Consider the following 15573-nt stretch of genomic DNA (forward strand, 5'->3'; position numbering starts at 1 on the left):
TCACACCTTAGCCAGTAGGAACTTTAAAATTGTCTCTCACATATAACTATGGATACAAAAAATAGATCTGGTCTCTCTTTTAAACAAGAATTTACAAAATTTCTCATCTGCTGTCATAGACCTTGTAAAGATCATTCCTCACACAACTGAACTTGCAGTCACCCACTCACAAACTGTTTGAAAGATGTATCCACGACAGAAGTTATGCTCATGAAATTTATCTTCATGGCAAAGGCTTGTACTCATCTTAACTTATCCCCGGACAAGCCCCCAAATTCCACTCCCCATGACCATGGTAGCACCCTATAGGCCATCACTGCTTGCACCGCTTCCCTCACCTGAGTTCACCACGAGGTTGACGGCCAGCAAGCAGAGCCTCTGGAATCGTCTGGCCAGTTCTTGCTCTGACACGAGCCCGCCATCTTTGCCTCCCGACCTGCCGATGGTGTCGCCACGTCTGCTTCTCAACAGGGCATCAAGGCTGACAGAGAAGCGACGAGCTGCAATGCAGGAAATGCATTCATCGTTGCATCTGGCATAAGCAATCTTCTCTTAAAGCACAGTCATGCACAAACACTTTTCTTTACAGATAATTCACCGCAGCTGAGTTACGACTGCTATAAATCCTTTGCCTCAATGCTTCAAAACATCGAACTTGGTTTTTTGAAAGGAAAAGAATGACAGATGTAAGTCAGATAAGTAACGTAAAGTGCATCCAAACTGGAAAGCAATTATGATAGTTCATGTATTCATGAAAACTTTGAATTTGTGATTGAATTATGTGCTCATTTCTTGCTCATTTCTTGTGCTAATTGTCAAATGTTCATAATTTCCTCAAGGAAATCAGCAACCTGTGTTTTGCAAATGTTAAGAAATAGCATCCTTCATAACCCCTCCACACAGCGGTAAAGAAACTTTGTTTCCAATAAAGTATTTAATCAGTGAAGTGTAAAGGTAAACAAATCAGCAAAATGACCTGGTTTTAATTTAATTCAATTCAATTAAATTAAGTCCACTGCTAGTGCTCTGACAAGTTTAAAGCCATTGGTAATTTGTTTTGTTTTGTCCTTTCTCTGTTTTGTTTTTGTTTTGTACATGTTGTTGATTTCTTGTATTTTGTTAAAAATGTTGAAGTGCTGTGAGTCTGTATAGAAAAAGTGTTATATAAATATTGGTTATTATTATTCACTCAAGTACACTGTAAAGTGGCCATATGTGGCACAATAGAGAGTGATCTCACAGACTGCATGCCAACATTGTATAATCACAAATTTCCCATACTTCTGTATCTTTGTGGTCTTTTTGTTCCCACAAAATTGATACCTTCCATTTCTCTATGGTCTTCCAAACTATTACCCCTGTGTGGTATGTTCTCTGAGCCCAGACAGATTAATATCAAGCAATTATGCCCTGACTGTTGCTATCATGCATGTTAGCAGATACAGCGAGCAAAGTAGTCAAGCGTATCAACCAGCAATGGATTAGACAAGGATGTTACTGGATGGATTAATACCTTCAGCTGAAGAAGGCAGGAGGTGGGGAAGGGACGGCGATTTGAGAGACGGTGATCTGAGAGGCGGGGTCACATGGGACGTTGCCGGGGTCTTGCCTCCGTGGAAGGTTCCATTCAGGTGTTGGTGGGAGCCTGTTACTATGTTTATATCGGCTGAGAGGGAAGGAAATGTTAGCAGTGAAGAATGGAAGTAAGTTAGTCATCCCAGGAGCAAGGGGTATAATTCTCTCAATCCCATTGGCTGATGTCAAATCATTTAAAAACTCAAAATACTGTTCATCATCACATGCAAAGTTTACAAAGGCTATTGAATTCTTGTACGTTTATAGCAAACTACAATGAAATAAAATGCACTCCCAGCCCTTTTTCCTACATCGACCACTGATCAGAACTCTGTGACAATCTTAAAATTTAGTTTGGAGTTAACCTTGATTACCATCACCAGATAGGTTAGTTCAGACTACCAGCAATTCCCTCAATGATATATATTTTACACTTTTCTAGTCTTTCACTGATTGAACATTTGTTCCTGAAGACATTTCATAGATCTATCTCCAATGGATGGCAAAACTGCCATGACTGCTGCAAAATTCTTCAATCAGATTGAAGCTGATTTAAGAATTATACAAGCGAGGCTTATTTCCTGTCATTCACATTACAAAATGCACACAGCATATCACTGGCAGGTGTGGGGAACGGACATCAGGCTTAGGTGCTGGAAAATAACAAGTGAAGAATGCCAAACATGCGTAACGATGGATATTCAGAACTATATTTCAAGTGAACAACAACTGTGGAATCTGTTATACTTGTCATACTTGTGAGAATGTTTTGAACACAAGCAAGTGATCATAGCTGCTTGCATGCTTTGCAGCGAACATGACGACATGCCTTTTCATCTACTCGGACAGAGCAATCTTATATAATAGCATTGAAATCTCATTGAGTTTCATTCACCAATCAGTACATCGGCTCTAGCGGATGCTCATGCCATTAAAGGCACTGGTGTCTGGACACTGAACCAGCCAATGAACAGCTTTAATACCCAATGGCCATTCCCTTCAATCCCTACTGTGTCACCACAGCCTTCCTTTTTAGACTATTAAAGGCATTGTTCGACTGAGGCCTTGCAGTGGAAAGGCTAACTTAAAATAAATCCATTGAGGTTGGGGGTTTAATGTAATGCCAATCAGAGTGATTGATGGGTTATGGATACGTGTTTGGTGACATTGAGGTTTGGGGTGTCATGGGGGGGGGGGGGGGGAGGGTGTTACAGGACAAAGCGGGTTAATGCATATATGCAGTAAATTCAGGCAAGCACCAAGAGATTATATGCAATAGAAAAAACCAACAACAATCCCAACAATATTAACGACAAAAAGAGTACCATGTCCATTCACTCTGCCCCCAAATCATTTACTGCTTTGGTTTAGTGGCACCTCTAAATCACCAACATCCCATAACCAATGGCCACAAATAAATTCTACCACCACCAGGAAACGTTCGTGTATAATTACATTCCAACACTTCTATGTTGGCAATCACACTTAATTTTAGTGAGAGCAATCTTTCTACTGAGACAATTCTCATTGTGTCACGTAGCAGGTATTAGATCATCAGTGTAACCAGACCACCAACTACTACCAGGAGATGCCCTCAAGGATGGGAGAGGGGGGTAACCACACCAACTCGAGATACTTTGCTAACCCTATCAATGGAGTTCGTGATAAAGGTGATGCATTACAGTGCTAAACAAGCAAGCATAAAATGAAATCAAATATATGTCATAATGTTTTCAGAGGCAAGCAAGCAGAATCAACATATAAGCTCAAAGACGTACAAAGGCACATATAAATATATATATATATATATATATCCACTTCAGGAGGTTGGTACAAGAAAAAAAAATGCAAGTAAATAATATGGTGATTGGATAATGACCTGCGGCATGAGTACCTCCTTGGGACTGCATCCTCTCTCTCCACCGGTATGCTTCAAACTGCCGCTCTGGTAGAAAACAGGATGCAAGCTGTGAATGCGGTGCCATGTTTGCTTTTGGTTTGGGGTGGGTGGGTTTTTTTTTTTTTTTTCCAGAATACTTTCAGGCTCATCAAATGAATTATCAAAAGCAATGACTGCCATGTTAGTATGTCTACTTTAACTTTTGCAACACATTCAGTGAGATATAGTCTGTCATGTCATGCTAAAACAATGAAAAATTTGTCAAAGTTCCTTCACATTCAATCTGGACCATATTCATGATTAGACCAAAATGAAAGCATAAATTTTCCCAGTGTCTGAGGCATTTCAGATAGCATTTCTGTCAATGTGCTCTCAGCAGAAACTGATGAAGTAAAGGATTCAGTGCAGGAAAAATCATACAAAGTTTATAAGTGTACTGGCATAACGATGACAATCGTTCTTCTAAAATTGCATCTCGTCACCTGACCACAACATTCTTCTGTATATGTGTACATGAATGTGAAGGTCTGATACAGTGTTGTGGAAAGTGAACTTTGCTTGGCATTTCAATCTCTGCCTGAAAAATACATAACTGGTGCACTAAACTCTGTATTTCACTCTGAATTCAACTTCCTGTGAAATGGATTATTACATTTTTGAATGGGCTTGAAAAACGTTATTCGAGTTCCACTTCCTTTGTGTAAGCTGAGGAATTTGTATGAAATTTGAAACTCTTTTCATTGATTTGGGAATTATATGGCTGGCATATACATGGTCTGTTTATAACAATGGATAAAATTCAATGGTGATTTCTTATAAACAATTATAGAGCATGACATATTTTGTCAGTAATGCTTCTTCAGTTTAAGAATGCACACAAAATGACTCATACAATGGGCCAATAAATATGTTGACAAAACAATGACACAAAAAGATCACGGCTGTATGAGACCACATAAGATTGATAATGCCCTACAGTATGTGCCTATTTTATGGATTTATATTTTCTTGGGCTTTTTAGAGTACCAGGGAGTGTTATGTCCTGATAGATCAGTAATGTCACGATTCCCAGGACAAAATCTTTCCATAAATATTGAGTTTAGCACAAACTCCCATTCCTCACAAATTAGAACAGAAAATGTTTTCATATTGAGTATATGTTTGAGCATTCAAATGCAGCACTGTCAGGGCATAATAAAATACATAAAGAAACAAAGAAGTGTACACATGCAATTAGTTAAGAAAATGGATAGTTGTGCTGTGCTCTTTGTACTAACTCATTTGACTCTTAATCTCAAATCTTTTTGTACAGATTCTAAATCAAAAGACAAATATGAATGTATGTGAAATTTATAACCAATTTTCAATACAAATGCTTTAATGTCCCCCCCCCCCCCTCCCCACCAGCACTACATTGGAGCTTTATATGCAAACACCAGTCTTCAAAATAAACAAAAAAGTCTTTTTGCAGAAGAGATTTGTCATATTCACAGGTACATCTATATTTGCATTACTGTATTCCTTAATGCATATTTTTGATGAATGTGCTGATAAATGCTAAATTCCTTGATAGCTGTAAGCAACATTGGCTTCCACTGCACTGTCTTCAATGATGACTGTGGTCCTTCAGGATAAACATTGAACATATATGTGCTAATATGCAAACGTACTGAATTATGAAGATCTTGGTGAAAACAAAGAAAAAAACAACAGGTGACTTCAATATAGCATAATATCCTGACCAGTGTAAGCATTTTTAAGTAATATGTAATTTGCTATGTGTTTTGCCAGCACACACACACACACTAATGAAAAGCTTTCTATTATGCAAAAGTTGTGGAAAGTGTCAAAGTAATGCTGAGACACTGTCAGAAGAAAGTCACATCTTTTAACAAGATGTTATTCTACTGACTTCATGTCTTTGGCTAAAATAATAAGCTGAAAAGTTTGGCAAATCTGAAATATTCTCACGCAATATCATATCAAAACATTTGAACATTTATGATAAGAGAAATGATATGGCAAAAGTCTTGAAGGATATTTTTAGTTTGGATTGAATTGAACATTTTCATTTTCATTCAATCTTATATCTGGGGGACTAAATTTATTGGCAAATGAGATAATTCAAAGTCAAAGATATGTCTTTGAAATACAATGTGCCTCTGCTTTTCTTTTCATGAGAAGCAAAGCGATTAAGCTTTCACACAGGTTCAGAACTCTGGGACAGTCTCTCACCAGAGTAACTGACACTCTTATGAAGTCCACTGGTCCTAGTCCCAGTTGATAGGGTGGACTCCATGGCCTTGGAAGTGCTGTGGAAGTGTTCCAGGATCTCGCGCACCACGTAGCACTGAGTGCCCTGGACCAGACGGCAAGCGGCGGAGCTGGAGCTGTAGTTACGGCGGAACATCTCCTCCAGCCCGCCAAGGATGGTCAGCATGTCCTCTAGATGCTGGAAGTTCTGCTCACCAGACATGCTGAAGTAATGGTGTAAATAGGGATGCATTAAATTCAATCATCACCTCATGACACAGAATTGTATATGTGGGACAATGCAGAAAGGCATCCCTCCGTAAATTATTTTTAATTATTTGTACACATTTAACAATATTCGTTCTTTTCATTCTGTATGGGTGATCATTTTCTAGCCAAGATTTACTAACAATACTGAGTTAGGATAAACACAAATTCATGTAATTGCTATTTTCTGGTTCATTCAAAAGGATAGATATATAACTGCACTGCACTTATGTTGCAAGCTGGTCCAGTTATGTATATGCCAGAATTATTGAAGTAACATGAAATACTACACTAGCTTTTCACTACAACAGCAAACCTATCCACTCACCAAGCCACAAAGCTACTGCAACTATGACACATTTCATTTTTGCCTTTGAATTGAACTCACTGCTCAATCAATTCAAGTCATTTTTCCAACTTCAAGGTACCAAAACTATGTACGCTTCAAATATACATACACTATACCAATATACTGTACATTCATATCACATTCAATTATCAAACTTGTAGTTCAGGCAAGATATGTGGTGTTTCCTGATGACCTGATAAAGTCCAGTATTACATAACACAGACCCACCTGAAGACCCTATTACCAATGCAGGCTAGAAGATGTCTGACATCGTCCAGGAGAACAGTCAGGGATTCAAAGTCCAGCTCCTCCATGGAGGTGGTACACAACGTTGCCAGCGTGTTGGTGGTGGCTTGCAACAGGCCATTGTTCAGCATGGCAGGTACCAGCTGAGGGCAACCCTCAAACAACTAACCAGAGAGACAAACAATGAAATTCATCAAGAAATCACCACAAACATTAAACCATTGCAGCCACAATAGCCCACTTTATGGGGATAATACTACAGTTCCATGTGCTGCAGTGTTTAACAGTTGTCATCACGCGACAATGACTCTCTGAGATCTGAGTACCACGACTAAGATTTCCATCAAAACTGCACCTGAGTGTGAGAAAATTAAAAACTACATGTAGTAGCAAGACATGAAAGTAAAAGGTCAAAAGGCCTGCAATCGCCTTCAAAATGAGAGTGTAAACAATTTCTACTTTCTATCTTAAGTCTACTTGTTCATACATTGATTTGCCTCTTCACATTTCCTCTCTGTTTTCTTATGCATCTTTTCTATCTCTAACCAATTCTCTAATATTCTACAAGAGTTAATTGGGACTTCAGGCTAGTATGTAATTAGTACTTTTTTCTGCGCCCCTCAGAAAATAGTACTACTGAAGTCACCTCATGCACATAGTTTCAACCACAACCTCTCAGGCCTGGTATATTTGAATACTATGACAATGTTAATGGAAGATGTAATATTTGGAAGCGTCTGCATATTTTGCCTTTAAGGAGGAGAAAATGGAGACACTTACATGAAGTATGACACAAAAGATGTTGTGACAAAGCACACTGTCATGGGTGGAGTTCTCAAGGAGAGAGCAGATGAGTACCACGGAGAGTTGTCTGAACTTGGGCAAGTCTTGAATCAAGGCTAAGTCAAGGCTGAGGAGAAAAAATTACAAAAGTCATGATTAAATGACCATAATCACTGTCATTAAAATTCCCCCAAAAAACACTCACTACTGCCAGAGAATACTACATCAAAATTAGTAATACATGTCATGCCTTTCAAGAATCTTCTGGAAAGGTTTTGGAACAAACTATATCTTATCTCAAAAGACACAAATAGTTAGTTACTTGAAGATTGGAAGACATTTCAAGAATTAAATGTTGTATGTTTGGGTTAAAGGGACTGTACAGTACTGGTTGAGGTGGGGATTCATGTTTTGAACATTCCTAAGTGAGATAATGAAAAGCCTCTTATGAAATATGAAAGAGCATGTAACTTTAAGAAGGATTCAACGTTTATTTGATGAAAATTGGTTTTCAAATGGCTGAGATATCCAAAAAAGTGCTAATAATAAAAGGTGACAGGCCACAACTTTATCTCTCTATTTCACCTTGTTTTTGGATATCTCAGCCATTTCAAAACCGATTTTCATCAAATAAACTTTTGATACCCCTTAGAACTGCCTGCTCTTTGACATCTCATAGAGTGGTTTCTGAATATCTCGCAAAACGTTCAAAGCTAAATCCTCACCTCGACCAGAACTGTACACACATCCTTTAAGTTTTATCGTATTTTAAGGTACAGATGAAGGAGACCCTTTTCAATAAGCAATTTGGTTGACTGGAATAACAACCTCTAGGCAGCATGGTATCTTGAAATTCTCTCTTATTTCTACCAGAGGGAACAATGCACATACAAACAGATGGATGATTTGAACCTCAAATATTCTCAGTATCATATACTGTATGCGCAATATATTTAGCAAGTCTAATTTTTTTGCAAATCAAGACTTCCCAATAATTTCATGAGTGGTCAAATTTGCAATCATGGAGTACAGTAATGAACGGAGAAACCCATGCGTGCACTACCCATTCATGTCTGGAGCAGATATTTTTGTGCGTTTTTAAATTTGCAGATAGCACCCAACTCATGAAATTCACAAAAATAAAACCCCACAAAATATATAGTACACTCAGTAGCCTAGGAGGAGAAAAAAAAAAAATGATGATTCTCACTCTTCAGTAAGGCTGACTGGTTTGCCGAAGGTGATGGTGAGACAGGCCTCGGCTAACCCTGCGCTGGCTGGATACTGGTGGAGCTGATTGGCCAGCTGGTGGAAGCCCTGCATGCGCAGGAAATTAGCCAGCTGAGTCTCGCTGGCACGGTGGAAGTACACATCCAGGAGCTAAGGGGAAAATAAATTCGTCACATGTTACCCTCGTGACTGATACACTGTCACGGATTGTACAGAAGCAGAGTTCAGATATCTACCAGATTTAACTTGAATGGAAGAAAATATACCTAGATTTCAAGCAACAAGATCACGACAGATTTGTAAAATCAGAGTGTCTTCACTTAGTAACACTGAAGATCATCTAAACGATAGTGGAAATTAGCAAATATTTCCTTATTTTCACAGACAAGTATTTTTTAAAGTAGGATTAATGTTTATAGGAAGAGAAAAGATTGCAGAATTGTAAGGTGGCGTTTCAGAATAACTATTCTACAACTTATTACTGCCAGCAAAGGCAGCAGGTAAGGTTAATGTCCCATCTAGAGTTGATTTGACAACATCAATATGAATTCTTGGAATCTACGCATCTTGAGATAGCAACATGTAAACTAACACACAGACAGGTGTCTGGCTGGATTACTCAGAGATAGAGCTAGGGTGACAGAGCAGGAAAAGGAAAGTGAGTGGATTCACCTTGACCACACTGGTGCGAATCTCTTCAGAGTGATGGTGCGCCATGACGATCAGCGTCTCTGGCTTGAGAACGATGCCCAGGACCTTGTCCAGGCGAGATTCTGGAATGAATATGACACAATCAGCAAGCAGGTCTAGGAGCCCTGAGCAGAGTTTGTTGAGAGAGACGTCCCTGCGGCTGGCATCCAAGCTGTCGTAGCTGGACACCACCAAACTACCCCCATCCTCCATCACTGGGCTCTTCTCATCCCCCGCATCCTGTGTGGGTTTCTCAGGCAGATCGGCCGACAGCTCCTCAAAGGGGGAGACTGGATTCTCCACGTCATCCTTGGCAACGGATGAGATGTCCACAGATTCATGCTCCGGAATCCTGGCCAACATCGAGGAAGCCCTTTTAGTCCTTCTGTCATGGTAATCTCCACCTTTTCCGGGCGTGGTTGGTAATTTGGCATCTTCCACATCTTCCCCATCATCGGGTTTTGCTCCCTTGCCAACACTTTCATCCTCATTGTCAATTTCAAATCTGCTTATTGGCTTATCGCCTTCTTCCGTCCCCTCGTCACCACTTGAGATGCTCCTACTATCATCAGACCTCATGGTGGACGATAGTGATGATGACACCTCATCACTGCTGTCGGTGTCTCCATCAATCATACCTCCTCCATCAATCTCATCTCCTCCATCAATTTCATCTCCTCCTCCACCGTCCAGTTTCAACCTACCACCGGCATCTCTATCAACTGTATCAACCTCATCCTTGCCATTTTCCGCGACTGGGCTTGCTGAGTCAGAAGTCCGGTCGGTCCTCGGAATGAAGCCGCTCTCCTTGGGCAGAATTTCCCTGGGGGAGGCTACAGCGTTGGTATCACCTTTGCCCTGGTCTGAATTATCCAGCGGTGATAGAGCAATGCCCTTGCTCCCTGCAATCCAATGTCAAGAGGGTACATGTAATCTATGTTTCTATCTCCTAATCACATAAAGCAACCCCCCTTTTTTTTTGCTTCTATAATTCAAATCAAAGTTGGGGGGGGGGGGTATCTATCTTTGTGATTACCTCCTTTAAGACTCGACTCTATTGTAATAAGAGAACTTTGCTTTGCTCTCTTTCATCCAACGTCGGATAATTTTAATCTATGTATCTACCTTATTATGACCTCCATCACAAAATGGGGAAATCTATTCACTGTTGATTACTCAAAGATCTTTTAATTAACTATGAGTCATTGTCGCAGATGAATGCATTACACCCTTCTTCTTTGGCTTATTGCAATATGCATTATTTGAATTGGTGAAAGGCAATCACCAACATCAGTTTCACTTCACAAGATTCCATTTGTCAATGGTGTATCCCAATGCCAACAAACAGGAAAAGACAGAAAAGAGTATCATACCAGTATGAGTGAGATGTATGTCATCTCAATGATAAAATTCTGTGAATATATAAAACAAGTTTAATGAGATCCAAACAGCTTTTAAAAGTTGACAGGAAAGTTTGGTCTGTATAAATCCAGTTTATAGAGAAACAAATATATTTCCTATAGTAATGATCACAAATTAGATCCATCATGAGGTATGAGATGTCTAGCTTGTCACATTTTAGTACCTCTGTGTTTCATCTCTGCTCTGGAGGCGGGAGGCTTGCCCAGCTTGAAGCCAAACTGAGATGCCCCATCCAGGTCAGTCATGCTGATCTCTGACGGTGTGCTGGACCGGGACTTGTACCATTTCCCTGCAGGAACAGAGCACATGAATAATTGAATTGAACTGATCGCCAGTCCAGCAGTGCCAGGACATTAATCAGATAGACTCTGCACATTCTTAGCATTCCTCTGTTTTCAAATTGATGAGAATCACATCCAAGTCATATCATTTAGATTCAAATGCTGAACATAAACTGAAACCCAGCATTTTTTTTTGTTACCATGCAAGTATCAAACAATGTTCCAAATCAGCTCCTGTTTAAAAGACAAGGTACCGTCCTACATGTTTCAAGATGAAATTTCTACTGCCATGTATGTTCACATTGCATGTTTTCCTGAAAATATTGAATCAGTGAACACATCCACCACTGCCAATGTTGCTGCAACTTTACCTATTTTTACTATTAGGTAGGAACTATTGAATGACTACTGCAAAGAAATGTGCTTTTGACAAGACAATGAGTTTCCTGCTCAAAATGAATATCTCATGCTGTGGTTGGTATGCGATAGCTGTGATCACTTTACTGTAAAACAAGGAATGTTTGCATGCATTTTAGGTTTGCAAATTTTGCAAGAGCCAAGATTTGCAAAATTACAATGCATGTGAAAGTTCTTGTCTACAATGTATGTACTGAATGCAAGTGATAAGTTGTCAAAATTTCACGTTGCGAAAATATCTTACTTTTACAGTATAAGAATTTGAATACTTGTAATTTCTTGAGGTTACTGCACCTTTGTGTAGGATGAAGTAGAAACTGGAGAGGGCGTGGCAGACAAACGTGTTGACAGCTGGATGAGTGGCCAGGAGGAAGTCATCAATCTCAGCCATGAGGTGTGGGTCTGGGGGATTCCCCACCATCGTCTGGATGATCTCTATCAGGGCGGGGTAGGAGTCTGCAGGCAAGGTGGGCAGGTCCTCACTGTGCCTCTCCTGTGGGGGGGGGGGGGGGGGGAGGAAACAAAATTAAACTCCAAGCTCCTTGCACCAGTTGCATATTATTACCATTGTTGTAATCTACGATTCTCTTAGTAGTCTGGTAATACATATTTCTCTATCAAACTTGGAGCATTTAGAGACTAAATCTGAGCACAAGTAAACCAGACCCATGAAGTCAAAGCTGTTACTTTTATATCTTTCTTCAGAGCCTAACAATCTGCGATATCATCTGGGGACAAAATGAGATTTTGGGAAACATACACTGAGAGGGTTAATTATGGCTAGGATTAATCAGGCCTGAGTGAAAAAGTTGTCTTTCTACATTATGACCTGCATGATGGTGATGATGGTGGGGATGATGGTGGGGATGATGGTGGGGATGATGGTGGGGATGATGATGATGGTGATGAAAATGATGATGAAGATGATGATGATGATGAAAGGTGGAGGTGATGACTATGTAGCAATGATGATGATAATTATGATGATGATGCTACCAGAAAAAAAAAAAAGTGAGCACATAGTGACTTAATGTCAGATGATGATGATACTGGTACTGGTGAGGACAATGATGATGAACTACGGTGATGACAACTAAGGATCTTTCACATTGCTTGAAGCAAGACTCCTACACACTCACCCTGCAGATGGTAAGCAGTGTTTGGACCAGCCCCACCCGGTACATCTGGTTGGTGTTGAAAGCACAGAAGGGGTGGTCGGGTCGGATGAGGGACAGAATCGCCTCCAGGAGAATCTTCCAGACTCCCCGCTGGGCCCGCTCCCATACCCTCCAGTTCAGGAGGAGCCGATTGAAGAACTCTGTGTCCTGGAGAATGGCAGTCGACTCCTGGTTGACCTTGTAGTGGTGTACCAGGGTACACTGGAATACTACTGGTTCACTACAGCATGCATCAAACAAGACCTGCAGGAGAAAATTCGACTGAAGAATTAATTCCACAAATATCCCATGTCTTATAAAAAAAAAATCAGTGAAAAAGAGGTATGACACAACATCAAAGTTATGACTTTACTGACCTAGTAAGTGGACAATTTTTGTAAATGCCAGTACAGGATTAAAGTCACATACACATGTAACCGCAAAAAGTGTCTTACTTGGTATATCATAAGCATAGAAAGTTGATGAGTATTTTTGACTCATTCTGCATCCCAGACTTGGAACTGTTCCAGACCAGAGCCAAATTCAACTTTGAGGTAACATAGCAGCAAATGCTGTTTACAATAAAGACATCATGTGCAGTGTGTGCTTTTCCCAAAAAGTTAATATAATATGTTTCACTTTTATCCCCAAGAGACCAAATTGATCATAAGGCTACTTCCATACTTGCTAGGACCAATCCATTAAGGGCATGTGACCTGCACCAATGTCGGAGTATGGTCATTCATCTACCTACAAATTACTTTCCATTTTCTTCATATCCCACGGTTTGTAGAAAAAACCTGTAAGGACCACATGTGATGTTCCTCAATGCCTAGGGTCACATCTTTAACCCCTCGAGCCAAACTCTGTCCATCCTGTATTACATTTAGACTTAGTAGGACCAACTCACCTTCAGCATGTGTGGGCCTACCAGACACCTGTCCGTGGTAAGGACGTTGGCCACCATGAGGGGCCCGGACATGGCCCGGAACTCCTGGGCCGTCTCATAGCTGGAGTCTTGGAGTGTGAGGAGGAGCTGAAGAGCCAGGGCTTGGAGCTGCTCATCAATGCTGACCTCCACCACCTACATCACGGGATAAACCAATCCATTTAAACTTTTGTTCAATTTCCATTTTTGCCCACTTACCCCAAAGCAAGGTGGCTATTTGTGCAAGTTTACATTCCGTATCTTTCACTCTACAGCTATGAAATCAATTTGAAGCTTGTGATGACATTGAAGTCATCGGTAAGAGAGTGAGATTCAATACTTGCAAATGATAACTGGCTAATGTCTAACATTGATGAACTGTGATCACTTTTCCCTGAAGGCTCCTGGAAGTACTCAAAAAAGAAATATGCACAGTACGAGGACACCATTTCATTAACAATCTACCTGTTCTTACCTCAGAATGACTGACATATCCTTATAAGATTTGGAATACCAGAACAAGATATTTGTGTAGTATTTGAATGCAAAGCAAGTAGAGCTTTGAGTGATAAATCTGACTTAAGCTAATTTGGTGTCAAGCATCGTTTGTCACTCATGACAGAGAGACATAAATTTACAAGACATTCAACCTGGGAATCAAGATGGAATACTTTAGCAAACAGAGAGCTAAAGACAGTTATTCTCAAGACAACAAATTTGTACATTGATAAGAACAATCTAAGAAACAGAGAATGGGGGGAAGTAATGAAACAATTGTAAGTCTTTACTCCAATTTATCTTGAAGTCATAAAATTTTCTATCAAACACCTTGGGGAAAAATTATGAAGCAAACTAAACTGTATCAGTCTTGATGTCCTCGTAAAGTTGTATGACAAATGCCCCTGTCTAAGATACCCCTCTGAAAACAATAGAGTTTCACAGATAAGAGATGGAGAAAATGACTCAAAAGATATTAAATTTGCAGACTAAAGAGGAAAAAAAGACAAAATGCCTCAAGATACTAATATTCATAGATTGAGAGGGAATTTCACCTAAAAGAGAGAGAGGTAATATATCACAAGAAATGATGCAGTGCTTGTGTCCCTGAAAGAAATACCTTGGCAAAGAGATATAGGAAGACACCAATGCCTCCTATTTCGTAGACAGCCTTGTGCAGTCCCATGTTTTGTGTAACCGTGGGGATGGCTTGATGAATGACCGCCACGGGAGTTGGGGAGTGGATCAGAGCAGGGGGGACCATCTTGCCCGGGAGAACCTTGCTAAGGGTACCAGAGGGCGTGGCCTGGTAGAGGCTGAAGGAGGCTTGGGAGAGGGCGGAGTACGTTGCCACGAGACTCTCCTGGTAGGGTGAGGACAAAAGACAAATCAAAAGGGTCATTCAAAGATGGTGATGTTTTATACCACAGTCATGGCAGGTGATGTGACTATTTACCTCAAACATACCAGAGTATCTCTCCTCATATCAAACATCTATTATTTTTAACTTTTTTATGTGTAGATTACTTCAGAACAAATGGTGGTCTGCCTTATGGAACAGGTTAAATGAACTGCAATCACTTATTCATTTTGCATTTGTATCAGTGGTACAATTTTCAATAAGACTGTCACATTTCTTGTATCAAATACAAGGTGATAACTTGCTTGCTTTTCTTCTAATTTTCATCAAAAAAAATCTTGTAATATTTTGGCAGGTACTTTGACACATATAAACAACATCTTAAATTTCTTCTATCCCTAACACAATGGTGTTTAGTAATGCAATCACTAATATTCTTTCTGTTTTTGCTCTTCTCACCCGCAGTAGTTTCTCGTCAACCTCCCCGTCCCCGAGGAGGATGTCTTGCTTGACACTGGCAATGAGTGTATCCTTGGTGATGTGCCTGCTGTAGAGCGGGGCGTTCCTGCTGTTCTCACACTGGCTGAGGGTGTAAAGATTAGGCCCCATGGAGAACAGGTGGAAGATGCTCTCCCTCTGTAGAGCACTGGCATCTAGGAGCAGGCAGGTATCATTTGGTGGCAAAGATGATTTCATGGGACTCTTTACCTTTGGGGTC

At 40.2% G+C, this 15573-nt stretch overlaps 1 protein-coding gene across 1 annotated transcript in view; it reads right to left on the reverse strand.

Moving 5' to 3' along the window:
* The window catches only part of LOC140244927 (lysosomal-trafficking regulator-like), a 100078-nt gene that overhangs the window by 25455 nt on the left and 59050 nt on the right, over positions 1–15573 (reverse strand). The window contains exons 15-28 of the mRNA XM_072324571.1: positions 15315–15508; positions 14616–14858; positions 13481–13654; positions 12553–12834; positions 11708–11906; positions 10879–11004; positions 9276–10195; positions 8584–8753; positions 7371–7500; positions 6573–6754; positions 5711–5952; positions 3470–3520; positions 1514–1666; positions 339–500 (exon numbers count right to left, since the gene is read on the reverse strand). Of these exons, the coding sequence (XP_072180672.1) occupies positions 339–500; positions 1514–1666; positions 3470–3520; positions 5711–5952; positions 6573–6754; positions 7371–7500; positions 8584–8753; positions 9276–10195; positions 10879–11004; positions 11708–11906; positions 12553–12834; positions 13481–13654; positions 14616–14858; positions 15315–15508 (3228 nt within the window). The remainder of the gene's footprint in view (positions 1–338; positions 501–1513; positions 1667–3469; positions 3521–5710; positions 5953–6572; positions 6755–7370; positions 7501–8583; positions 8754–9275; positions 10196–10878; positions 11005–11707; positions 11907–12552; positions 12835–13480; positions 13655–14615; positions 14859–15314; positions 15509–15573) is intronic.

The sequence above is a fragment of the Diadema setosum genome, chromosome 1, assembly GCF_964275005.1.
Source record: "Diadema setosum chromosome 1, eeDiaSeto1, whole genome shotgun sequence".
In the NCBI taxonomy this organism is placed as follows: domain Eukaryota; kingdom Metazoa; phylum Echinodermata; class Echinoidea; order Diadematoida; family Diadematidae; genus Diadema; species Diadema setosum.